At 39.6% G+C, this 27,641-nt stretch overlaps 2 protein-coding genes across 7 annotated transcripts in view; one reads left to right on the forward strand and one right to left on the reverse strand.

Moving 5' to 3' along the window:
• Positions 1-6,098, reverse strand: part of znf608 (zinc finger protein 608) — a 118,483-nt gene extending 112,385 nt beyond the window's left edge. For both annotated transcript variants that reach the window (XM_034230286.1, XM_034230285.1), the window contains exon 1: positions 5,059-6,098. In XM_034230286.1, coding sequence (XP_034086177.1) covers positions 5,059-5,961 — 903 coding nt within the window. In that variant the 5' untranslated portion in view covers positions 5,962-6,098. The remainder of the gene's footprint in view (positions 1-5,058) is intronic.
• A 7,967-nt stretch (positions 6,099-14,065) lies between these two features.
• LOC117555391 (GRAM domain-containing protein 2B) overlaps positions 14,066-27,641 on the forward strand; it is a 55,232-nt gene continuing 41,656 nt past the window's right edge. The window contains exon 1 of one of the 5 annotated variants that reach the window (XM_034230293.1): positions 14,066-14,195. In XM_034230293.1, coding sequence (XP_034086184.1) covers positions 14,149-14,195 — 47 coding nt within the window. In that variant the 5' untranslated portion in view covers positions 14,066-14,148. Of the gene's footprint in view, positions 14,196-24,250; positions 25,528-27,641 lie in introns of those variants that run through there. The other 4 variants (XM_034230292.1, XM_034230291.1, XM_034230295.1 and 1 more) reach the window with 4 other exon arrangements.

Raw genomic sequence — 27,641 nt, forward strand, 5'->3', positions numbered from 1 at the left:
AAGCAGCTGTACAATAACTTCTATTATAAAACTAATACTAAAATGAGTAAGGTTACGAATAAAACCAAGAAATATCTGGACAAAGAGTCAGTAAACTAAGACTTGAAGTATATGCAATTGCAACTTTAGCCTATCTGACCGTTTTGACATCGGTTGTTTGTCAGTGCCTTACTTGTAATTGTTAAAGGTCACCTATTATGCAAAATCCACTTTTTCATTTATTTTCTACATAAACATGTGTCCCCTCTGTGTAAAGAGATTCTGAACGTTTCAGGAACAAAGATTCACTCACTTTTTTGTCCTGATCCATTTATATAAAAACCTGTCTGAAAATGAGCTGATCAGATGTTTTGCCCACTTTATGATGTCATAACGATTTTGTGTAGTCATTAGCAAATCACCAACCAAGGTAACCACCATTTATTAAGTAAATAGATCAATAATTTCTAAGTAGCAGCCAGATGAATATTGTGGATGTTGTTTCAGCAGTTCAGGTGTTCAGTCTTATTGCCTGTGGGATGAAACTGTCCCTGAGTCTGGTGGTTTTAGTCCGAATGCCAGACGGCAGCAGACAGAACAGTTTGTGGCTGGGGTGATGGGGGTCTTTTATAATCCTGAGGGATTTCTTCCTGAGCCGCTGGGAGTAAAGGTCCTCCATGGATGGCAGCTCCGTCCTGGTGATGTTCTGTGCAGTTTTCACCACCCTCTGTAGAGTCTTACGGTTGAGGGCGGTGCAGCTGCCGTACCAGGCCGTGATGCAGCCAGTCAGGATTCTCTCTATGGTGCACCTGTAGAAGGTCAGGATCATCTCTATGGTGCACCTGTAGAAGGTCAGGATGCTCTCTATGGGGCACCTGTAGAAGGTCAGGATGCTCTCTATGGTGCACCTGTAGAAGGTCAGGATTCTCTCTATGGTGCACCTGTAGAAGGTCAGGATGCTCTCTGTGGTGCACCTGTAGAAGGTCAGGATGCTCTCTATGGTGCACCTGTAGAAGGTCAGGATGCTCTCTATGGGGCACCTGTAGAAGGTCAGGATGCTCTCTATGGTGCACCTGTAGAAGGTCAGGATGCTCTCTATGGTGCACCTGTAGAAGGTCAGGATCCTCTCTATGGTCCACCTGTAGAAGGTCAGGATCCTCTCTATGGTCCACCTGTAGAAGGTCAGGATGCTCTCTATGGTGCACCTGTAGAAGGTCAGGATGCTCTCTATGGTGCACCTGTAGAAGGTCAGGATGCTCTCTATGGTGCACCTGTAGAAGGTCAGGATCCTCTCTATGGAGCACCTGTAGAAGGTCAGGATCCTCTCTATGGTGCACCTGTAGAAGTTGCAGAGTATCCTGGAGTCCATGTTGAACCTCCTCAGCCTGCGGAGGAAGAAGAGCCGCTGTCGAGCATGTCAGGTCCTCAGTGATGAGTCCATGTCAGGTCCTCAATGATGTGGACAGCGAGGAACCTGAAGCTGCTGACTCTCTCCACCGTAGTCCCATTGATGGCGATGGGGGCGTGTCCCTCTCTCTGCTGCTTCCTGTAATCAACAATCAGCTCCTTTGTTTTTCTGACGTTGAGATGGAGGTTGTTATCCTGGCAGCAAGATGTCAGTTTTCCGACCTCCTCCCTGTACGCTGTCTCGTTGCCGTCTGTGATCAGACTGATGACGGTCGTGGCGTCAGCAAACTTCACGATGGTGTTGGAGCGGTGTGTGGCCACGCAGTCGTGAGTGAACAGGGAGAAGAGGAGAGGGCTGAGCATGCAGCCTTGAGGGGCTCCGGTGTTGAGGATCAGGGTGGAGGATGTGATGTTTCCCACAACATACCGGCAAGACACTTGTCCCTAAATTTCTCCTGTGGGTATTGTCCACAGTATTCAATGGATTACATGTCTAATATGTAATGTAAAGGGCTTTGAGCACTTGGAAAACTCTAAAATAAATACAATGAATTATTATTACTTCCTATTTGGCTTCTCTGACAGATATGAGATTTGAGCAACATGACCACACAGGTTGTTGCTAGTAATGTTATTAAAAGGTTCAAACAAATGATTGAGATCATACTTCTCTGGTAACTACAGTCTGTTCTATACAAGATGTTATACATTTGATGTGATATGATGTCTGTTGATCTTAATACCCTGGGATTTTACCGCCACGAAAGTTAAAACGGTAGAAACTTTGGAAAGTCTTTCAAACATCAACACAATGTTTTGATCAAAAAGCATTTTTAAGGTTTATCCATTTTCCATGTCAGATTTTATAAATGCAGTTTCATCTGGGGGGTATACTACGAAGCAGGATTTTCGCTTAGCCGGCTAACTTCAGGGACAACTCGGGGTTTCCGGTCCTACGAAGCTGGTTCTCTTTTTAGCAGGCCATGGTAAGTTATGGTCAGGACCAGGTTAGGTTGCAGGCTAAGAGCTCAACTCAGTGAAAGCACTGCCTGCTGACCAATCAGAGCTCAGTGTGCGGAGTTTAAAGCGATCAAGTCATATTACAGGAGAAAGGAAATACAGAAAAACTGCCGTTGCAGGAAAGACGGCCGGCAAAAATCACAGACTGTGTGATCGTGAACATTAATAGAATATCACCTCCCATCTTCAGAGCAATCTGACTATTATAACATTAGCGTTAAGAAAGCTTACTTAAATATCTGCCACAACATAAGTAACCGGATCAGAGTAACATTAAGTACAGTCCGCGGCATATCACTTCATAATGTATCATATATCTCCTTATCTGAGTCAGCTGAGCCGTATCTGGCCGTGCAACACTCACAGTGTCACATACTGTATGCAGAAGTATTATTTTAAGCAACACATTAAGTTGACGAAACACTCGAGTCAAATGTAATTAAAGTCAAATTGTGTCTTAGACGGGGCAGTGATATCATAAACCTGTTAATGTACGCATTCAAACACTTTTTCTTTTACCAGCTGTATTCACCTTGCAGGTGCAGCTATGTGGCTTTTATCCTGGATAAAGTGTTTAAGTCATGGATGTTTAAAGTTTAACTTCTTCATATTTGACTAATATTAAAGTTCACTTTTCATTCAGGAAGTGTGACGCTGCGCTGTCAGTACGCTTCTCCATGTTTGTGATTGGTCGAATGCTCCAAATACCACCTCTTTCATGTGAACACCTAACTACATAGGACACGGCTGGCTTGAGCGATCCACTTGATAACCCGCGTCGTAGGACCGTTTAGCGAGAGCGCGTATGTTTTGGATTAGGCCAACCGGCTAACTCAAACATATCCAGGTTAGGTTGAACCAGCTTCGTAGTACAGGCCTCTTGAGTACCATTTCTCAGTTTTCATACTGCTGTGGGCACAACCAGACTTTTGGTAGAGGTACAGAAACATCTTTATCTCTTTTTTTAGAAATCTTCCTTTGAGCTATAAACGTGTTGTTGTTGTTGTTGCCCAACTCACCTGTATCTGAGTTCTATTTTAGCCAAACAATATCATTTAAAAAAATAAGTATCTGATCAAATATAGGGAAAATAATCTGACCATGGTATTCAATTAAACGTTTCTGGATGTGATGGTGTTTGAACATCATCCAACAATGTCTGAAAAGCATTTCTATTGACACAGGAAAAAGCGTCTGTTTGTCTATTATTTATGTTTTCAGCCAGCCGTTGTTTTAGCCAACATTCAGTATTCAAATCTTTACATTTTAAACTCAAGATTATTCTCTGTGTTTATCATGTATAGGTGTTAATTGCTTCTGGAGCGCCACTATAACTGTCACGGACACTAAGACTCTTCAGTGCATCCCAGATTTCTGTTGACAGGGAATTCATAAGAGTCACTACGCAGCTCATAAGTGTGTGAGCGTGTGTGTGTGTGTGTGTGTGTGTGTGTGTGTGTGTGTGTGTGGTGTGTGTGTGTGTGTGTGTGTGTGTGTTTCACAGCCGAATGGGAATCCTTCAGATCAACAAATAAACAAAGCAGCCAGGGCAGGCCAGCGTTCCTCCTGTCAGCGGCATCTGCCAGCAGCAGGGAGGAAGCTTTGGGTTTTTCCTGCCTCGTCTAATCTTGCATCTACAAAAAAAGAACAAAAAACCTCCTTCTGGACATCCTCCATCTGTTTCTTTTTTTCCCTCCCTTTCAGACTCTTTCAGCCTGTGTCCTCTGCTGTCACGTCCGATTCCTCCCTCTCGATCAAACATCTCTTTCCCCACTTCACCTCTCTCCACCCATCTTCCTCCATCTTTGTCTCTCCTGCGGATTACTTATTTAAACCCGAAAATAATTTCACAAGTTGTGACATCCCTGTTAGACTCACTGGAAAAAAGAGCTCTGAAGGGCTTAAGCCTCTCCAGTCCTACCTGTCAAGCTGCAGTTTTTGTGTCTTATTTTAAAACATTTTGATCCACGCTCTTACACCTGATTTATTTTTGACATCCCGCGTAATTTCCCAAATTAATTTAGCCTCTGCAGACTCAACAAAAAGGAGGATTTGCGGAAGAGGCTCATTTGTGTTCCTTCGTACATTTGCTTAGTTGCTGCTGCACATGTAAAATAGTTGCTCTCTCCTTTAATATCCAGCAAACACAAGGAGGACTGGATGTAATGGTACTGAAAGGAGGAGGGGGGAGAGGGATGGAGGACAAACTGCTGCTGCTTCCCTCCTCCTTCTCTCTTCATCTCCCCTCCAAAAAAAGAAGAAACAAAAAATCTCATCTCTTTACATCAGTATGTTAAATATCAGCAGACAGCCAGGGAGACAATGACACTAGCTGGGCAACGACAAAAGGAAATACATATAATATGGCAGGCAGGCAGGCAGGCAGGCAGCCATCCCTCCATAAACTCCATCCCTTTAAACATTCCTGCTGGGTGTCATGCTGCTGTACAGGCTTCTTTGTGGCCTCCTCTGCATCTCACTGTGTGCTCTGAATGTCCAAAATACTTAATTTCTCTCCTTTTATCTTAATGTTTCCCATCTTCTAATCTGCCCCTGTGTGTGTTGCATGTAAAGAAGCTGCAGGTGTGAGGTGACATCTGATGTGTTTGTGTTGGTGTTATTATTGGCCTCTAGACAATAAGAGATGCTTACCTTCTCGGCTCCTCTGTGTTTCTTGGCCGCCGGCGTGTCGTCATGCTGCCGCCTGACGACAATAGCGCCTCCGCCGCTTTTAACACACTCCAGCGCTGTTTTATTGGCAACACCTCCGCCGTTAATCCCGCTAATATTGTTATTGTTTACGTTGCTAATGTTGCTATTATCTCCCATGGACCTGGAGTCCGGCGCGGCGCAGTGGCAGTGTCCGGGGCCGTCGCGGCACAGATGATGATCGGGCAGGGCGGACGACGGGAGGAAGAGGGAGGGAGGAGGAGACGAGCCATCGCCGGGCTTCTCCTTCCTCGCCCGGGCTGGAGGAGCGGCAGTGTCCCTCTCCCTGTCTCTCTCCCTCTTCCAGCCCCGGATCACGTTTTTCCCCTTTCTCTCCTCCTTGCCTTTGGCGCATGTCGCAGAGGAGGCCGTGGTCACTTCGGAGACGCCGTTGTTGTTGTTGATGATGCCGCTCCCGCCACTGCCGTCAGTGTCTCTGCTGACCGCTGAAATCATCTCCACACCTTCTCCACCGCCGCTCCGTCCTTGAGCCTCCCTACGCTGCTGCTGCTGCTGCTGCTGCTGCTCGCCGCCGCCGCACACCCCCACGGCAGCCGCTGAGTGATCTGCCGCCTCCGGTTCCTCTCGTACCTCCCGACCGGCTCGGCTGCGTCTAAGCGCGGATCTCCTCGGCTCCGACCCGCCGCTGCCGCCTCCGCCGACAGGTCCCCGGGTCTGGAGCGAGGGCAAGGCCGCGTGTCTGTCGGCTGAGCCAGGAGCGCTGGAGGAGGCGGAGGTGATGGAGATGGAGGAGGAGGTGGAGGAGGAGGCGGTGTGGTTGGGTGACAGCTCCCTGCAGTCCATCAGCAACCCTCCATTCTCCCCAGCTCTCAGGAAACGGTTCATATCCTCCTCTCCTCGTGTCCTTTGTCGATCTTCACAATAATCAGCATTCAAGTCATTGTCAGCCCGCCGCAGTGTTGCAGAGCACCGAGCTGTAGGTGAGCACAGCCCTGTTATAGGCTGCTGGATCCGGCCTGCTCCACCACTAACACCTACTGAATGACAGCTCTGGCTGGGTGTTTTAGTCCACTTATAATAGCCTACATAAAAAACGTTTTTACACACATGGGCTAATGGCTACATTATAATAAAACACTCAAAGAAAGTACAATCACGTCCCAGAAATAATTGACACTTGTCCTTTTAGTTGACAAATAAAAAAAATATAGCCTAAGCTAATATTCTGGAAGTGTTAATTTCTCTCCCACCCTGAGTAATAGCTTGGCGAAAGTGTCACAAGCGACACATTGATTTAAGAAGAAAATATATGTCGATTCCTGTCAGAACATGACAGTGGTTGGCCATAGGGGGGCGATGCAGTGTTTGCTTTAGTCTTCAAACTCAGGTGTAACTGATTGGATGTCCACCAAATCTAATGGACTGATGCTTCCAATCAGCTGCTGTTTTCTGGAGCATTACAGTTGCACTGATTGGTCACAAGGGACGCTGTCTACTTGATATGTTTGAAACATCATACAATAGTCTTAGTCAATAGGACTTAGTTTCTCTGGAAATACATTCACAACCTACTGTGTTCACATTGTTCTTATTCTGGTATTTTGGCAACTTGAAACTAGACAATAATATTTGATTAATTATCTCCACATTTGTTCTCATACTTCATAAATGTACATGGATCATTACAACCCAGTCTCACGGCATTTCGTGTTCACCAACACGATTTTTAATCTATTGATTCGTGTTCACCAACACGATTTGCCCCTTTTTTCGTGTTGCACAGCACGATTTTAAAAGCAATGTATTTCTACTGCCTGCAGCACGTCTTTTTCTCCGGTCGGGTCGAGGAAGACCGGAAGCTGTGTGGTTCATAAAAACATGTTCTTACTCAATATCAAGCCACAGTTATTACTTTTATTTGAAATCGTATAATTTCGGACTTTTGTTGCCGTCTGTGAGGAAAATAAATGGGGCTCAGAGCCTCAGAATACGGAAATCTGTATTTTTAAAATATTTGTTTCCTTCTAATTCGATATTCTTTTCAAAATAACACACTGTTATTTACTCACCAATAACACACAATTATCCTTGCTTTTATTTATTGGTTTAATTCCATAATCTCGGGCTTTTTTGGCATCCGTCAGGAACTGAATTTCAAAATAAAAATAACCGGAAACAGACGTAGGCCTATAAGGGACATTTCGAGCATCATTGCGATTGTCAACATTTCTGAGTTTAGGATGGCCGAAGACACTACACTACCCATAATCCCCAGCTATCGTTTAGGACTACAGTCCCCGTAAAGTTACGCAGAGCGTCAAACAGCTGTGTGAAATGGAACGAAACCACGCCAGACTATCCAAAACTGGAATCGAACGCCCCCCCCAGAACTACACATGCTGGCTATTGTGTTTCGCAAAATGTTCTATGGGACGTCTCTACTGAACGTTTTCGTTTTTCCCACAATTAGAAGTTGCCAGTATTAAACACATTGGTGTTATCAAATGTAAAACATATAATTAATAAATGGGTGAAAATCGCTTGTGTCCATAATGCGCAGCATTAATACCCACATGACAGCTCATTGTTACTTTGTAATTCTACTCCACTACAATTCAGAGGTTAACCTGGTATTTTTACTCCACTGCATTTATTTGAGTTACTTTGCAGATTCTGATTAATTATGTGAAATATAAACAACCCTTAAATCAGACTTTAGTTACACCTGAGTAAAATTCAGGTAAGGTGATTGTCAAGTGCCAACAATCAGGAGAGATATTTGATAGTTGGTGCTTGAGAAGACTAAACATGTATCTGCAATTGACATGAATGGAAACGAGTAATAAAGTATATTCATTACTCGTTATTCTCTACTAATAGTTCATTAAAGACTGTATATTATGGCTATTTTGCACATCCCTTTAAAGATTTTCAAAGGTGTATTGACATATCATATACACAACTACGGTGTAGTTATGCAATGAATGAAACACTTGGGTCACAGGTTCCTCAACAGTGCATTACAAGACATCTATCAATATGTGTGAACCTCCACCATTAAACTGTCATATTCTGCACATTTCTTATTCTATCTACATACATAAGAGTATAATTCATATGTATAATATCAGTTAAAATAAGTGCTTCAACATAGTTAACATTGCAGGAAAGCAATATATTAGACGTTAAGTACTTTGTCAGGCTTAATATGTATCTGTAGATAGATACCCCCAAAGTTTTTTTCTTATTTAAAAGAAGACCTTAATCTGTTATTTAATGTTTAAATAAAGGTTAATTCGTTTTTCTGTTTTGCACCTCCTCCTATTAATATCTTTGTACATTCTGCACTAAACTGTTTTATTGTAGAGATCACTTATAGTATCTTCTTGATTTTTTATATTCTATATTTATACTTTCCCCCTATGAAAGTATGTACTCTTAATATTTTTAACAAATAAAACACAATAATTCAATAACGTGCTTTAACCACTAGGCGGTGCACACAAGGTACACACAGCCATAATAACTTTGTATTATTAGTTTAGGACACTTTTGTTTTCTGAAAATGTGTAGTTTTATGCATGCGTTCACATAATTTTACAGCATATTGCTATACTATTTCAGACTCAGTATTTACATTCTTACATTCAAAGAAAATCAGTAATATCTTTAAAAACTACAGTCCTTTTATATCAGCTGTGCACCGTTATGGTGTAAATAAAACCTATCTGTGAATTAGATCAAATGTAAAAGTCAGCCGAATTAGTGTTGATACTGCAAGGAGACGTATTGTGTGAAGAGAAATTGAAGATGTTGTTTAATTGTTGTATATATTTATGATCCACGTCAAGTATTCAGTTTCGGCGGCATTTTCTCAGTTTTTCCAAAGGTCTTCTCATCAGGGCTCTATAAATAAAGAACTACGGCAGATCTGTAATATACAATACAGCCGAACCGTGTATTACAATGCCGTTATGTGATGACTTTCAAAGAGAAAAGCAAGAGCGCTCGGAATTAAGTAATATTTTATTCTTTTAAAATGTTTTCCGGATTTCATATCATATAAACAACAAATCCCAGCATGCATTGCGGCTAAAACATCCAATACGCCAGCTTAAAACCATAGCTGAGGATCTTGAGTAATCGCTCGAAATGCCTACGTCTGTTTCCGGTTATTTTTATTTTTGAAATTCAGTTCCTGACGGACGCCAAAAAAGCCCGAGATTATGGAATTAAACCAATAAATAAAAGCAAGGATAATTGTGTGTTATTGGTGAGTAAATAACAGTGTGTTATTTTGAAAAGAATAACAAATTAGAAGGAAAAAAAGATTTAAAAAATACAGATTTCAGTATTCAGTAGGCTCTGAGCCCCATTTATTTTCCTCACAGACGGCAACAAAAGTCCGAAATTATACGATTTCAAATAAAAGCAATAACTGTGGCTTGATATTGAGTAAGAACATGTTTTTATGAACCACACAGCTTCCGGTCTTCCTCGACCCGACCGGAGAAAAATACGTGCTGCAGGCCGTAGAAATACATTGCTTTTAAAATCGTGCTGTGCAACACGAAAAAAAGGGGCAAATCGTGTTGGTGAACACGAATCAATAGATTAAAAATCGTGTTGGTGAACACGAAATGTCGTGAGACTGGGTTGATCATTATGCTGCCAGGTATGGAAGCAAACAAGAGACAGAAGTATTTGAACTTTATTAGACACCGAATTTATAGCATTGAAAATAATTACTTTGAAAATCATGTATCTGAATGTTTTTGCTCCGAATTTACCTATGTGAAATAAAAATGTAAAAATTAAAGTTAAAAAAATGTGAATGTTCAAATTCAGATCCCAAAAATTCAAGTTAAAAAAATTCGACGTCAACATTTTCGGTGTATAAAATTCGACATCCAAAATTGCGATGCAGCATCATCCGGGCTACTCAGACAGGATAAGCAATCGAGCCCGAATGCAATCAAACCGACTTCTGGCCTATCAGAGCACGGCTTTGTCAGTCATGTGATCACAACAACCCGGGAGAAAAATGACGGAGACAGCGGGGCTCGCCGCTCGGGTAAGTAGTCAGTTTGTGCTCTTTATTTTACAAGCAGTGAGGGCTCGACAGCATTTGTATGTTACATTAGCTAAATGAGTGAAGTAGCCTTGTGCGTTGCTGTTAGCAAGCTCCGTAGTTATCATTAATTGAAGTGAATCACAACGGTACCGTGTCCTTTTGTGTGCGTGTGTGGGGGGGGGGGCAAGTAGACACAAGTTATACTATAATATTATATCATTTGTTTTATTATTACCGATGCGAGAGTTGACTTAACTGTTGTAGTTGGAGCTAATTTTGAACAATGAGCTATAATGGTTTAATGTGCTGGCTATTTTCTACATTAATAGATGCAGGTCTGGTTTGTTCAAACTCTCAAAATAGTAGGACATGCTGTCATAATTACCCAGAGTCCGAAGTGACACCTTTACAATGTTACAGCTGTTAGATAAATGTAGTGATGTAAAAACTAAAATATTCAAGATAGTGTAGTGGAAAAGAGATAATGTTTTAAAAACTCATTTTTGTTTTACTAAAACAAAATCTCTTGTTTTGGACTGACAGTAATGATTCAAGAAATAGTTGATAAATAAATACACACACATCAATCTGTGTGCATTTGTTGTGGATGGAACACAACAAATGGTGCTCTTACCTGTGATGCCTCCTCCAAACATTATAACCAGACTGTATCATTGAAACTATAAGTAACAGTTCTAGCTACTTGACTTTAGACAAACAATTCAAAAGACAAAATCAACACAATGTATTGAAAGACCAATCTTTATTTTACGGTGCCTCTCCTTTTGTTTGTATTATTAAACCCTGTCAATCTAAAAAAAAAAAAAAACAGTTAACTTTATATTTCTTATTGTCCAAAGCATCTATTACACTATTTGTTCCCCTCATATTCACAGGATGGATGATTAGAGACTTTGGGGGAGACCTCAGCTTTATGAACGTCCTGTCTGTTGGTTTGGCCAGAGAGGACTGAGGGTCTTTCCCTGCGAGGAGTCCTCCTCGCAGGGAAAGACCCTGCAGACCTGATGGAGGAGGACCAGGCCTGAGGGAGGAGGACCTGCACCTACAGAACTTAGCCCATGCTGGGCATAGCTGTTACCACCTGCACAGGCCTAGCCTGTCAATTAACAGATTAACATTTAGTGTAACTTATGTATATTATTTCGTTTTTATTTAAAAAAAATAAATGGTGATGGTTCATGCTTGATAACTTTTAGTTCACATTTCAATAAATTGTATTTGCACTCCTTTTGTCCATTATTCTTACTGAAAATGTTAGATTACACATTCACATCTGACTGAAGATTGGCCCCATTTATTTGTGACGTTGCAAACTCTGCGGTACAAGGCACAAGCGATATGAAGCTCATAAAGTGAGGCAAATGCATTTGATCAGCTGACTCTTTTTTCTTGCCAAACTTTATAGGCCTGACAATAATCACACTGTCTCTGAGGTGCAACGTAAAACACAAAACAACACAAATGAAGTTCCTGTTAGACTACAAAACTATTCAGTGTGCAGGTCTTTGTGTTACAATACAAGTGTCTCTTAGTGAATGTCCTGTACTGCTCTTAAATCTCATAACATCAGCTTTTCCTTTCCCTCTTGGATGTTCTTCTGGACCCTCAGAGAAAGAGAACATGGTGAAGCAGTCCTGTCTCTCAGGCATGTCCTTTCCTAACAGAAATATCAAAAAACATATTATTGTAGAGCAAGTGTGTTATTTAAGAAAGAGGTGTGTTTGTTTGTTCAGGGGCTATAAATATAATGATTTTTTTTATTTGAATGTGTTTTTTAAATCCAACAGTGTACTACAAAGATAATCAGATTATGAATAAACCGTTCTAAATTCATCAACATTGAAATAAATGTATTATTAAAATAATATTTAACTGTTATCAAAACTTAGTGCAACTGTTTTTTTTTTACTTGAATTTTTGGGATCTGAATTTGACTTTGAATTGTTTTAACTTGAATTGTTACATTTTTATTTCACATATGTAAATTCGGAGCAAAAAAATTCAGATACATGATTTTCAAAGTAATTATTTTCAATGCTATAAATTCGGTGTCTGATCAAATTCAAATACTTCTGTCTCTTGTTTGCTTCCATAGCCAGGAGCCTAATGATTTTTGGTATAAAGTTAATTGAATATATATTATTAAAGTGTGCGGTCAATGCCCCCAAACAATGTATGGAACACATTGTGTAGGGCAGCTTATCTAAAAGCCATTTAAAAATCGGAAAATCAATAACAATTTGATATAATTTTAAATTAAATAGCAGTCTCTTTAGTATATATTTCTTAGTTAAATATTTTAAGTTGTGCTTAATACTAACTGGTAAGTATATAAAAAAGAAATCTTAATCACATTTCTAAGGGGCATTCTGAGATTAGATGTTTCAATTGTGCTTTAATTTCTGATACTGACCCCAAATACGTTTTCCGAGGACATTTTCAATCAAAAATATAATTAATATATTTACATATATACGTGAGAAAGTAGTTGGACATGAATGTTTTGCTAAACAGTTTTCAGAGTCACTTAAAGGGACACTTAAAAGATGTTGCTATATAAATACACCAGGAGCCCAGGGTTCTTGATAACAATATACAGTGAACAAATGTAACGGTTGACTTTAATTAAATGTACAATGTCAACAGATTACACAATTGTATTAGTTGGTTGAAAGCATTAATATGACATCGAACCTAATATAATATATGTGTAATCGGTTGTCATAATACAATTAATTAAAGTCAACGTTTACATTTTTTGAGTGTATAAAACTTTGTACTTCTGAATAAACTGAGTACGTATTAATCTGTATGCTGCTCTGAGAAATGTCTTTGCAGTTCTAAGGCGAGATAAATTAATCATGAATGAAATAGATAGTAAGATGTCAGGAAATCCTTGTTTTGTGAGAAGCTCTTGACAGTTGATTTTTGAGGAGGAAATGTGAGTTTTTGAAGCTGGAATCCATTTAACAATGCTTTCAGTCTCTGAGACTGCATTTTATCTGGCCCGAATTCAAACTCCTTTAGCTTGGACCTCATTCATTTTCTTCTCCATAAGGACAACTAACTTTCCCTTCTGCTCTCATGCTTAATACTCCCAAGAGCACTGTATTTTGAGCCACATTTGGTTTTCCATAAGCAAACGATTTAGGTGTGTATCAGTGAAGAAATATTGGTTGTACCAGCAACGTAATTACGGCCTCCTTAACATGAGCGAACCTTCAACCATAATTTAACAAAACAACAACACACGTCTTGCAGCTTTCTCTAAAATAGACCGTGATGGGAGGAGCAAAATGTCCCAAAAGCATTTTAAATAAACATTTCTCATTTTGCAGAATGGCTCCTTTAAAAGTTGTGATCATTTAAAAAACATTTTAATCAGTTTTTTTTCACCATCACTAGGTAGGAGCGTTTTCTAAAGGTGTTTGACTACTGGTAAGATTGATATTGCATCATAAATTAGTATATTGTATATATATATACGATACATAGTGTACTTTATAATAGAAATGTACAGTGTTTACTACTGAGATGCAGAAGCATAAAGTGGCAGAGAATTGCAATACTCTTGGCATGTCAAAATTGTACTCATGTAAAGTAGTACAAAGTAGCTTTTGGAGGGCTCTTTAAACATGTAAAGAAATGTTTTGCAGTGAGAGCACAAAATCCAGTCAGCTTATCATTGAGCCGAATCACTGATAAGAGATTTTGGACAGTAAGAGGAAGGGGGTTCCACGAAATGTCCACATTGTATCACTGTTGTCAAACCAAACAGGGCCAACGTACTGTACAGATAGGCACAGTCAGACGCATGTTCCAGGAGGCGTGTCATTTGGGAACAACAACATATATATTTGAAGGAAAAAGCCGAGCACTGACAGAAAATGTATCAAAAAAACATAACGTTTCAGATGGTGATTCTGCAATGGAGAACTGCAGTGTACGATTCTTTCTGATTTAAAAGGAAGAGCACAATGCCCAAATCTTCCCACTCTTCATCCAAATCCACTGGGCATCCTCGGTAAGATAACATTCATTTTTAGTGTGAAAAAAGAGCAATATTTATTTTCAATTTTCCCTAAAACAACAAGACTTTTCAGAAATATTTTCCCAAGTTATAATACCTGTAGGTGGATCTGTTTCCTTTTCATCCATACCAGTTACTTCAAACAGCAAGTTACATTTGAATTGGTCTCACAATGAAGGACTGGACATTGTATTTCTTACAGCAGACGTTTTTTTTAATGAGTGTTGAATTACGTGTTCTTTTTTAACCTTAAATTCTTGAAAACCTTCTTCTTGCCTTAACCTGGCGTCCACCTTACTTGAACATCAACAGCCCATTTAGGTGTGTAATGCTAGCAGGGGCTAATGTAGCTTCGAGCCTCTAGTATGCAGTAGAAATTAATGGCCAGCTGAGTCTCGATTTCTTTAAAAAAAAAACATACCTCCAGTTTTGTTGCATTTTCAAATGTCTTCCTTTAGACCGACATTTCTCAAGGGAAATTACTTGAGGACATTCAATTATATATTATTAAACATCACAAAGATCACTTTATAATATTTCACACATGCAGTTACTCTTTAACGCTAGTAAACACTGACTGTGATAGGGGAAATCAGTGGAGATCTCTTTTGTTCTAGCTAAACAAATGTTGTTTTTGTCTACGCTGCAATATTGTCTAAAATAAAGCATTTCCGTTTACAGCATCAGCGAGAAAGAATTTGAAAGAAACGCTAAAATAGCAGTGTCAGTAAATATCCTGTTGGACAAACATGTCCATGTTTTTGTCAGCAAGCCCTGAGCTGCAGTTGGTACAGCTTGTGTTTGAGTTTCAAAGGTCTGTATGCTCAGCTTAGTCTAAAGGTGAAAGTTGGAATTATGTGTAGGGTAAATAACGTTTTTTTAAATAAAGACCTTTTTGAACATTAAAGCATGTCAACATGTCACAGTAGAGGTACAACAATATGAAACCTGAAAATGAGCAAAATAGGGCCCCTTTAATGTTCTAGAGTAATCACATGTTCTGCTATACCTTAAACTCCTGCACCAGATGCAAAATATCATTTGTTTTTCATTGTATTTATGTGATAATGTCAGTTACCCTTCAGATTCAGATTATTAATGCAAAAAATAATCAACAAATAGAGAGCGCTGAGACACTGGGTCAGCAGCAGAGCCTAAGCATAATGATGATGTAATATTATTATAGGGAAAGATAAGATAAGTCTTTATTGTCTCGTGGGGGGAAGATCACAAGCAGCACGGTACGTAAAGTAGTTTAAAGAGTTCCTCCTCTGCCAGCCACGACACGATGATGAACACGTTAATGCATCAATTTTAAGCACCAGGAAAAGCGCTATATAAATAACATGTATTATTATTAATAATCCAAACACCATTCCCCATGATTTTACTTTTGGTATTTTGGGTATACTTTAATGCTGATACTTAACTGCATAAGTTCGATTTTGAATGCAGGACTTATAAGATTAAACCATTTTATTTCTGTGTAAGTTTATTATTATTATTATTTCAGTACCTTACCCACCAATTGTCTCAGTTTGAAAGTACCAAAGCTCTAAAAACCGAATTGAGACGAAAATACTTCTGAAAGCTCCACACATTAGGTGCTCAAACAATGATTCCAGAAGAAAAATCACCATCAAAACCACCAACTGTTGATTCACACATAATTTTCACAAAGTGTAGCTCAGTGAGGTATGGAAGTGTGGGGTATAATCATCACGTTGGCAAAACACTTAGATTTGGAGAACAAGCTGCACTTTCAGAAACACTGCAAATACAAAACACTGCAAATAAAAAAGCGCTGCAAGAAGCTTGAACACAACGGAAACAGGAACACAACAAAAATGATGCACACAGCTGGGACCAGAGCGCTTGTTGACGTTCGGGGATTAAGTTGACCAACTGTCACTGTAGGCAGAGTTAGTCTGCTTCATGATTGTTAGTGTTTTGTCAGTATGTTTAGAAATGACTACAGTAGGTTAACTATTAGCTAGTTAGCTTACAGCAGATCTGAAAAAATATCAGAAGTGTAAGGGAAACTTCTGTGTAGCAATGCAGTGGGAGTCACCGACTCAGGAAGGAGACACGGTAGAGCAGGAGCTTCGATGTCAAACACTGATGGTTTATTCGGAGTTTCGGCCGGAGAGATTCACATCACAAGTCACAGCAGTCACGGTCTGACTGCACGGGTGGGTTGCCACGTCAATTCTAAAGAACTCTACCTCAGACCCATGTATTTAGTTCTGAGAGCATCATCAACATGCTGCATAACAAGATAAAATCATAACACCTCTATCAGCTGACGTCCCCAGGCAGGAACATAGAATCATAACACCTCTATCAGCTGACGCCAACAGGCAGGAACAGGGAGACAGAACACTGAGAGCACAGCAGCCAAGGTTACGAGGTACGTGTGCTCAGTCAGGACAGTTTGAACTGATAAACTGGGTCAAAGTTATGGGCCTTGGAAAATATTCCACAACAGTTTTCTCTTTTTATCAATTTTGATAATCTAAAAACCTTAGTCTAATAATATTTTGTTCAATACTTAAATCAATGGGAATCTTCAGATTTGAGTGTGGATTTACACAACATCAATTACATCAATAACAATCACATTAAGATTGAAACATTCAATCACAATGATTGATACAGCCAATCATAATAGAAAAATCATCTCTCATCAGTGTTTGGATCATCTTTTGTCCAAAGCATAATAATGAACATACATAAAACACAGGTGCACAATAGCAAAAATATTTGTTTTGGGCCAAAACTGAAATTAATCGAGTACTTGAAACATCATTGTAGGTCTTTCTGTGCATGGATAATACATTAAAGAGTAGTGTTGTTAAGCCTGATTGCTGGACGATTAAGGATATTAACATTATCTGTGGTAATAGTAGAAATATCTTATGATTCAATACTTTATAATCTGAAAATATTAATTAATTAATTTTGTTTAGTGCGAAAGTGTAATCTGATCCGGCAAAAATATATTAATCACCACTATTCAACACATGTCTGGTCATTGGAAATATAAAAACAGTCATTAATTGTACATCTGTAAACATCCAAGATATAAAATCAATTCAAAGTTCATCTTTGTACGAGAGCTGGAAGAACGTGTCCTTCAGTCTTTCTGACTCGTTCTCCTCCTCTCTTTATGACAACGAGTGTCTGGTGTGTGTAAAGGCATCCTGATACTGTAAATTAGCACTGAGGTGCTGATTGGCTCAAACTCTTGTTCATCAGAGCACCATATTTCAACCCCCCAATTGCTCTGATCCCCCCAGTGAAACGGAGGCTCATCTGCCTGCATTCCTTCTGCTATCTGCTTGAGAGCAGTGCAACTGCGTATTCCAAGTGGCGCATCCAGGTCTCCCCCCGTGATGGGAGAGGTTAGGAGGACATCTGCTCCTCCAAGAAACAAGGAACCTTGTATGAAGCCTCTGAAGCCCTCGCTCGTCCCGCAGGGTTGTCTGCTTGAGCCCACCGAGCAGAATGGTGAAGAAGCATCCCATCTCCTCAGAAAGTTGAAGATTAGAATCCTCTCATCTCGAACGACCTCGTGCCTCCTTGCCCGTGGATGGGGGTGCCCTCTGCAGCCGGAGAGTGTGACCCTCTCTCTCTGACCCTTGGCTTTCAGAGCTGTCCTAGTTATTGGGTTAACACCTGATAGGGATGTTTTCCTGAGTGCAGACAACTCAAAGTAATGGATTAGCACATTATCATTTAAATACAAAAATAGGATAGGCCCCTCAGAATTATTTGGGAGCCTTCCTGACACATGCACATGCATACATGTAAGGTTTGTGTTAGTCATTTAACATGCAAGAATCATTTACTCATCAGTCCAAAGCAGATAAATGTTATTGTAATTTAAAGGTGAGCTAGTCCCTGTGGATATAACCCCTTCTCAATTATTCTAAATGTTATATTAATTCACCATTTGATAAAATATTAGTTTATCAGAAATATATATTTTTCCTCTTCCATAAAACAGGTTTGAGAAATAAATTACCCAATATAAAATCAATTACTCAATATAATTGACTCTTCCCTCCCTTTTCTTACATATGTCACATATGAAATAATAACTTAGGAGTCTATTTAAGCATGGTGTAGTTTATAATCTATTACTCGAGAAGACTCAGTATCACCTGTGTGCAGCTTGCAAAAAACAAACAATTGTGAGAAACATATATTATGCAGGAACTGTATACCTTTGTTGAAAAGCAAAGCATATCTGATTTGGGAGGAAAAGCTTCATCCCCTTAACATCTGAGTCACTACTGAAGGCATAGCATGAATGGAATTGGGTGTCTTAGGGTGCTATTACTGAGAAATGTCAAACAAATTCAAAACCTTACATTTGAAAACAGGTTTGCATTCCTCCACTTAAAGTGACGTTATCATTGGAAACAATAAAAGCTAATTGTTTTGACGTAGAATCTATCAATTGAATCGTTAGAGCAGAACAGAATGGTTGTATTGTAGCCTGAGTACCGTGCAGCCTCTAGTTTTTTACCAGGTGGACACATTGTCTATATAATGTGAATACATGAAGAACTAAGAGGCCCCTGACATTAGGCCTATTTTAAAATAGTAGGGGCCTTTAACAGCTTGCCAACTTACAGGCATTCTCTGCATAGCAGTATGAATAGCCTTAAAAAAACAACCCACTCTGCGGTAACGAGAGTCATGTATCTGAACCAAATGCCCTAAGTGAAGCCGTTAGTCCCATCTGACTGACCCAAGGGTTGGTGCTGGTGTGACAGGGAGGCTTCCAGGTGTTCAAAGCAGATGTCAAACTTTCAGTTCATGGCTCGGTGGGGGGAGCAGACCCACGTGAGACAGTATCAACGGCTGTAATGTTCAGTTTGAGGAGCGTCATTGTCTCTGGGAGCAGGAAATGGTGTCCATTCTCGGACCAGACCATTCATGTAATTTCATGTAGAGCAGCCATAGCATCTCTGTGACTGCACTCAGCCGGACTGTAGTAGGGTAGAACTGGGTGACTCTTAGTGAAGCCGTCCAAGGCCATAGACAAAATGGAACCACGTACCAACAAAAGGGACACAAGGTCATCAATGTCTCTCTTTACCATTGGCCTAATTGCACAACAAATGAGTGGAAAAAAATGTGGAACACTAATCCATCATGTGAAATGTTGAGTTAATCTAAATAATTACTTATGGGTTGAAATCAAATTAACATTAACATTATAACTAAAGTCAGTCAAAATTGGACTTGCACGGATCAGAATCTAAGCAATACACCATTTTCCCAGCTCTGTAATGAAAAGGATAACAAGATTAGGTACATTACAGGAGTGTTAATACACCCAAACATGCACACTTATCTTATTCTAGTAGAGATTAGAGGACAAGGTCTAATGTTGTGAACAAAATGATCAAGTCAAAGTTATTTTATTTATTCTATGTTATGTACCACATTTAATTTAATAATTAATCTTGAATTACTAATAACTTTAAAGAAGGCAACAATTTACAATTTGGATAAGGTGCATACTTATTCAAAGTGTGTGTGTGTGGGTGTGTGTGGGTGTGTGTGTGTGTGTGTGTGTGTGTGTGTGTGTGTGTGTGTGTGTGTGTGTGTGTGTGTGTGTGTGTGTGTGTGTGTGTGTGTGTGTGTGTGTGTGTGTGTGTGTGTGTGTGTGTGTGTGCTTGTGTGTGCTTGTCTGTCCAAGGTTTAAAACATTTGGGACAGCAGTGAAAATGTTATGAGAAACAATTTGTTGCTTAGACTAAACTCGAAGGAAGCTAGACTGGAACATTTTAAATAAATCAAAGCACTAATTAAATACATTTGACATTTAGCTTGAGGTGGGTTCAATACTTTTCTTTATGGTATTTAAAATTGGGCTCGAGTAGAACCCCTGGATTTGGCTTGCAACACAAAGTGATACTGATCTCTGTAGGACTTGGAAGTGTCATGATTCAAAGTGTGGGCCTGTGAAAGAGAGGCCCTTGGAAAACAACATCTATTTTTTAACTGTAATTACTTATTTTAAAGAAATTGCAACATTATACTTTTAAAAGAATTGCTCAATTAATTTAACACATTTTATTATGCACACAATAAAAAAACTTCAACAAATATATTGATCCTGGCTTAACCAGCGACCTTTACTCTGTTGTTCATAAGCTCGGTTTCAGAAAACTTGTCAGTAGTTTAACAACTATTTTAAGTTTAGTAATGTCTATAGAGACCAATTGGTTGATACGAGAAATAATTTGAAGCAGTTTAATGAAGAATGTTAAACTATTTTTAAAACTGTAATTGAACTTCAACTTATATTAATTATCTGATTCCAGTGGCCAGTTGGAACAGATAATCAACACATTTTCCATTTTGCAGCAACAGCGCAAAAGGTTTCAATAATAATTAGTATTATGTCTGAGTCTAGTTCTGTCTTATCTGTTTTGTTTCGGAATGTGTTCAATACATTACGTTTTTATTCATTATTACTATACAATACATAGATTAAGAATAAATGAAACAAATAATACAACATTGACCTAAAAAACAGATTTTGCTACCCTGATCTCCTCAGGCAGGTCTCTGAGGGTCTCGGGGCGCAGGACGGGGCATAGAGTTTATACAAGGTCACAAACATATCTTAACATACCAGCAATACCATTTAAGAATGGATTCTTAAAGCAATAATCTTCTTTTCTTCTTACACCTAGCGCTCACCCTGAACAGTGGGCTTCTTGTTTACATTTTCCCCTGCACACTCAGATGCAGGACATAAAGACACTCTTTTGCTATTTATTTTCATTTTGCAGCACATTTATACAACCAGAATTTTGCTTTACATCTTTATATTATTTTTTTTTTTTTCTCAAGTCATTTGCTTTTGGTGGGATAACTAAAGTTTAGTTCATTTTACCCTGTCTATGGACTGATTCATTATTAGTTGTTACAAAACATACACAAGACGGCGGGACAAACCATTATAGACCCCCCCATACAAACAATCAGACAAACAAACAAACATGAACTCGTAATAAACACCAGCGTGACAGCAGAGCTCATCCAGCTCAATTTAGTCCGAATTATGAGGTTTCAGAGGGGGTAGGGAATTATCTCTAGTGGGGCGCCTTGACTCGCGCGTCCACCCTTGTACAAGTGCTAAGACCGTGCCTGAAGACCGTCCAAAAGCGATAACTAGCTTATCCTCTTGCGACAACCACTACTCCATCAGTGGCGCTATGAACCCCCGACCAGGAGAACATAGACTTTTTTGTTCCGCTACCCTTTCTCTCCAAAAACAGCCCAGTTAACTGTTGTCCTACTCGACCAGCCTATACACTTGCTATCGAGTTCATTGCAACGATGAAACACAGTTTTGTTCTACACTTTGCTTGCCACTGCCCACCCGTGATCAATTAGCCTATAATTTCATGTATGCACCCCGGACCGCCATCAGCTCCTCTAGCCATGTATAGGGAACTGTGGCGCATCGGGTGATGCACGCATCTCGCGCTGCCCCGGCCTTGCCAGCAATGTAGAAGACGGTCACAAACAACGAGTGCTTTTAGACCATCTCGTTTTTAATAGAGATGGCGGTGGTGTGAGTTAAAGCTATAGACAAAAAGTTGTGACTTTCTCCCTCTCAGCTGCACTTCTCCAGCCCCACAAACACGGGGAGGTTTTACACACACACCCGCGGCTAGAGCTCTGGAGCCGTGCTTACAGAGAGGCGATAGGAGTAATATCTCCGGCTGCTTATTTTTAACTGCTGTGTTTGGCCAATACAAATCTTTGACATTGCTTTCACACAGAAGCTCCACTTCACTGATGCCTTTTTTTAAGGTCTCTCTAAACATGAGCTGTGTATGCTTGTATGGCACTTCCGTCCCGAGCAGCACACACAGAGGAAATCAGCCAGGACTGAGTCCCCAGACACTGATCCCCTGGGTTTATTATCCCCAAATGTTCATTAACCAAAAACGAAACACAGCCGCTCAGTTTTCACAGGTAATTTTTTTAGGATACCGTCAACCACAGATTCTGGTAAGGCAATGTCCAAATGTAGATTTGAAAATCACACTTACCAGCTCTGAAGATTTGTTGGTATCCTGCCGACAACGCCAAATTGTAAGGGAAACTTCTGTGTAGCTATGCAGTGGGAGTCACCGACTCAGGAAGGAGACACGGTAGAGCAGGAGCTTTGATGTCAAACACTGATGATTTGTTTGGAGTTACGGCCGGAGAATTCACATCACAAGTCACAGCAGTCACGGTCTGACTGCACGGGTGGGTTGCCACGTCAATTCTAAAGAACTCTACCTCAGACCCATGTATTTAGCTAGTTCTGAGAGCATCATCAACATGCTGCATAACAAGATAAAATCATAACACCTCTATCAGCTGACGTCAACAGGCAGGAACATAGAATCATAACACCTCTATCAGCTGACGTCAACAGGCAGGAACAGGGAGACAGAACACTGAGAGCACAGCAGCCAAGGTTACGAAGTGCGTGTGCTCAGTCAGGACAGTTTGAACTGATAAACTGGGTCAAAGTTATGGGCCTTGGAAAATATTCCACAACAAGAAGGAATCATGCGATCGCATTGTTAAAATAAGACGATAAAACGAACACTTTAGGAGTGATAGTTGCCTAGCTCTATAACCCCCGAACGTCAACAAGAACTCCGGTCCCAGCTGTGTGCATCATTACATTACATTACATTGCATTTAGCTGACGCTTTTATCCAAAGCGACTTACAATAAGTACATTCGACCAGGAAGACACAACCTTGAAGAAAACAGAATCATATAAGTACATCAGGTTTCATAGAGCCAAACATTTCAAGTGCTACTCAACTGGCTTTAGGTAAGCCAGTCCTTTATTAGTATAAAAGTGCTTCGTTAATAGTTCTAACGCTCGAAGTGGAGTCGAAAGAGATGAGTTTTCAGTTTGCGCCGGAAGATGTGCAAGCTATCTGCTGTCCTGATGTCAATGGGGAGTGTACCATTTTAGTTGTGTATTTTTCATCCATGCATAAGATCATGAGTGCGTAATAATGTTTTTACTATTGTAATTAGTTTATCTGTATATCTTAAAATGACAGGGAGAGATGCAAACACTGATAGATAAACTTAATGTTAAACATGTTTGTGTACTGTCGTTGTGGCTCAGTCACCCTCAGTTGATGTCAGTATGCACTAATGCTGTCAAAATTATCGCGTTAACGGCGGTAATTAATTTTTTGAATTAATTGCGTTAAAAATATTTAACGCATTTAACGCATGTGCAGAATGGCCTGCCCCATATATCCCACCAGTGGCAGCGCCAGGGTATGGCTGGGGTAGGCTACACCCATACCAAGAAATGGCTTAGCCCCACCATGAAAAATGATGTTAAAGTAAGCAAAATAAAGTCCGCCAATTCGCGCAGAGTAAATTGCACAGACAGCAGTTAGTAAGATTGATTTCAGTAGCTACTTGTCTGGAAATACCGAGGACCAGAAACGGTTTTGAAAACTTTTGTCACGTAGTGATCGTCTTCTCAATAGAACATCTTTGATAATGTCTTCTAGCCAATCAGAATCAAGATAACGGCGTGGTGGCTAAAACAGCTGATCACAACGTTCACACTCTGTGGTCACGAAGTACTCCACTAGCCCCCCCCCCTGTTGATAGAAATCAACACGTAATGAATTAAGACCCCACGGTTTGATGATTGATAGGTGTGTGGGCTGTCTTTCATTTTGACACACAGAAAAATGTTATAATAAACATACATACATAGGCTACTGTATGTTAAATGGATATATCCGCCTTCTTTCATTTATTTTTCCATTCCCACAACAATATACATAAAGAAATTGAATATTTTGGACATAGTTCGAATGGTAATTAATCATGATTAATTATTTTTTAAGCTGTGATTAATCTGATTACAATTTGTAATCGTTTGACAGCCCTAGTATGCACACATACACACACTCACACACACACACACACACACACACACACACACACACGCACACATTATGTTGATGTTTTTAAGTATATGTGTAGCTCCTGAGTGAATAAGGAGATCATACATGGCTCAAACACAGGAGATAATTGATGACGTGTAGCTATTTATTTGGTCCTTTAAGACGTTTTGCTGAAAGCATTAGAAATGGTCATGAGTTAAGGAATCATGCCTGGATAAATATTAATAAATGATTAACAAAATGTTGTTGTGCATAGCAAGAAAGGAAATGTGTCCCAAAATTGGATTACCAACTGGTCAAAACCTACCAAGGGTCACTGCTGTTCAACAGATGTTTGTTAATTTGACCAAAGTTAAATAGACCTCAACAGTTGTGAAGCCCCGTCTTGTAAACCAGCTCTTTGTACAAAATAAAAAATGAAAAAATAAATATTGTGTCTCTTTAGACCACTGACACTTGATTTAGTTTGAATTTACCAGAAATGACCAACAAACAAGAATAAGTCCTAGGCAGTATATCTCCAAAAATATCTGAAGTTAGCAAGAGTCTGGTGACTCTCTCCCTGTTACACGAGCCTATTCTCTTTACACACTCCATGTAAAGAAAACATTATTCATAACACAGAAGTCATTGTAAGGTGATGCAACAGGTGTTTTATCTACTTGTCACTGCTGTCCTGCATTTCTCTATAAACTCAGCATTTAGTCAATTATAAAAGGTTACATCCACATTTCTTCCTATTTGTGCAGCCATGAAATGTAAAAAATAGTAAAAAAGGGAAGAAAGTTTGTTCCTGTGTAATCTAAAACAGAGAGAGACGCATGGGTATTCACTGTGTTCCCACGGTGACACCAAATATCTCAACTTCTGCATCTGCCAAGATTTTAGCTGAATATAAAATAAAATAATGAAATGTAAGTAAAGTCTTTACAATGTAGACAAAATACCTTAATAAACCTTCATTCTCCCAAAAAGCTGGGTAAAATGTCATTGATCAAAGGTTTGAACACACACACACACACACACACACACACACACACACACACACACACACACACACACACACACACACACACACACACACACACACACACCCTCTGATTGGCTGTGACATATGAGACCAGGGGGCTCAGCAGACACTCCCACATGCAGGTGAGGGAGCAGAGGATCAGGCTGCAGGGTCAGTTCACAGACAGACAGACAGACAGGACGTCCTGCACGACAGGTGTTTGGTTGGCTAAAAAACTGTTGGGCATGATATCAGAACAGTGTGTGAAGCTGCAGGAAGACGCCAGGAAGTATAACAGAAGAAATGCAAAGACCGAGGACCAAGATTATCAGTAAGTTTGTGACTTGTGTAAGTTCCTTGTAGGAATAAACAATTGTAATATGAGTAGTAGTGTTTGCATGCTGGCATTAGGGCTAGTTAGCAGTATACCTCTATCAGAAACTAAAGTCAGCTAATGGTTGCTAAACAGAAAACAAAATCATATATTTGTTGGTTGTAGATTACTAAATCTGTTACTTTTATATAATGATATATCACTGTTAATGGGCTATTAGTGAATTATGGGCTTTATTTGTATTTGTTTGTGCCAGAGAGTGCCTTCATTGACTGATAGTGTTGAAAGGGGGGAGGACATTGCCTCATAGTTCCGCGGCCGGAGTCGAACCAACTTAGTTATTTTTTTCAATAATGAAAACAGTTAGTTGCAACTGCACAGCGCGATAGAATATCCACTATACAGGCCACTTCATTACCTCATGAAAGATAATATGCATCTTTATCACTGTTTGCAGCCTGATAAGTAACAGAAACAAGTCACGTCAAAGTCAAGATATGTTTTAGGTCATTAAGATACAGACTCTCCATTAAATAGTTTGTTCATTCGAGGTTGATTTAGTTAACTATTACAATCAACACGTTCTTTCGAATTAATGAATAAAACATTTAATGAATTATTGTCAGCATTCTTTTAAATCATCTTATAGTCTTACATCTCTGAAAGGCATGGTTTATGGGTTCAGGTGCATGAGTTTACTATTTATGGAGTTCAATATTATGATAGTCATGTTTTTTTCTTTCTTCGTGCTTATTGCTGTTCTCTACGGTGGTGGAAATGTTAAAACGCGCAACAAAGGCTCAATAAATTGTCCTTAGGAGAAACACGCTGCTCTTTCAAAAAGGATATAAATATAAAAACACAAATGTGCCAAAACACATGCAAATGAAAAAACATCTTTACCAAATTTACAGATTTACTAAAAATACTGCATCAACTAAATGCTGTAAATAAATAACACAACACAACCGAAAAGTGATGCACACAGCTGGGACCAGAGTTGATGATTAGACCGTTTTTTTGTCATACATCGTCCTCGAAATCTCGATTAATTCTGTAAATTGATTGTGTGAGGCTGTTGTTGATAGCCTACATGTGGCGCTTCTGAGTGGTTGTGTGTGTCCGTGTGTGTGAGCGCATCAGCGTGCACTTATGTTTGGTGCGATGAGGGGGGGGCTCCAAAACAATATTTGCACCGGGGCCAATCACAACCTTGTTACGCCACTGGTTGGCAGAGTTAGCCTGTTGCATAATTGTCAGTGTTTTGTCAGTGAAATGACTAGGTTAGCTTCATTAGCTAGCTAGCTTACAGCCGATCTGCAATAATATCAGAAGGAATCAAAATATAAAAATAATCCAATAAAACCTGTATTTTAGGTTTCAGCTGCCAACCTTATATTCCCCAAAGTCAATAAGCTCTCCGGCCCCAGCAGTGTGCATCCCTTTTAGCAGTGTTTCGTTTATACAGTGCTTCTAGTAAACGCTGTGCATGTTTTGTGAAGTTAGTGAATGTTTACAATTTGCAATGCTTTTGAAAGTGCAGCAAGTTTCTCCGAATGTCATTTTTTTGGGGCCGTTGTAGCGCGTTTGCAAGGGCCGGCCACTTTGCAATGGTTTTTGTCAGTTTTGCTTGTCTCTCTATTGTTGCTTCATGGTTCTTGCACTTCATAAACTGATTATTGGATATTGTGGCTCTATTATGGTGGTACTAATGTTTGGCTGTTTCCTTTGCCCTAGCTTGAGACTGTTTTATTTCTGCTTTTGTTGCTGAAAATGAGCAAACTGGCACATTTACAGAAATGTGAATTATTGTGGGTTGTCCTTATAATATCTGCTTTAGCATCAGGCTCAAAACATCAGTGTCACTCAGACCCTAATAAAGCCCTTTATATCTATAATACTTAACAGTTGCTCATGTGTGTGTGTGAAGTTATTTATATGCAGTGTGAGGTGCAGTTGATCTCTCACACAGATAATTCTATAAAAGTGTTTTGAATTTAGATATCAGAAACAAAACTGAAATACCTTAATGTCAAACTTGGCTGTTCAGTTTACATTCAGTCCTTTAGAATTAGAGTGTGTCTAATATGTCAATAAACTGGCACTACAAC

The sequence above is a fragment of the Gymnodraco acuticeps genome, unplaced genomic scaffold (genome assembly GCF_902827175.1).
Source record: "Gymnodraco acuticeps unplaced genomic scaffold, fGymAcu1.1, whole genome shotgun sequence".
NCBI classification, from domain to species: Eukaryota; Metazoa; Chordata; class Actinopteri; order Perciformes; family Bathydraconidae; genus Gymnodraco; species Gymnodraco acuticeps.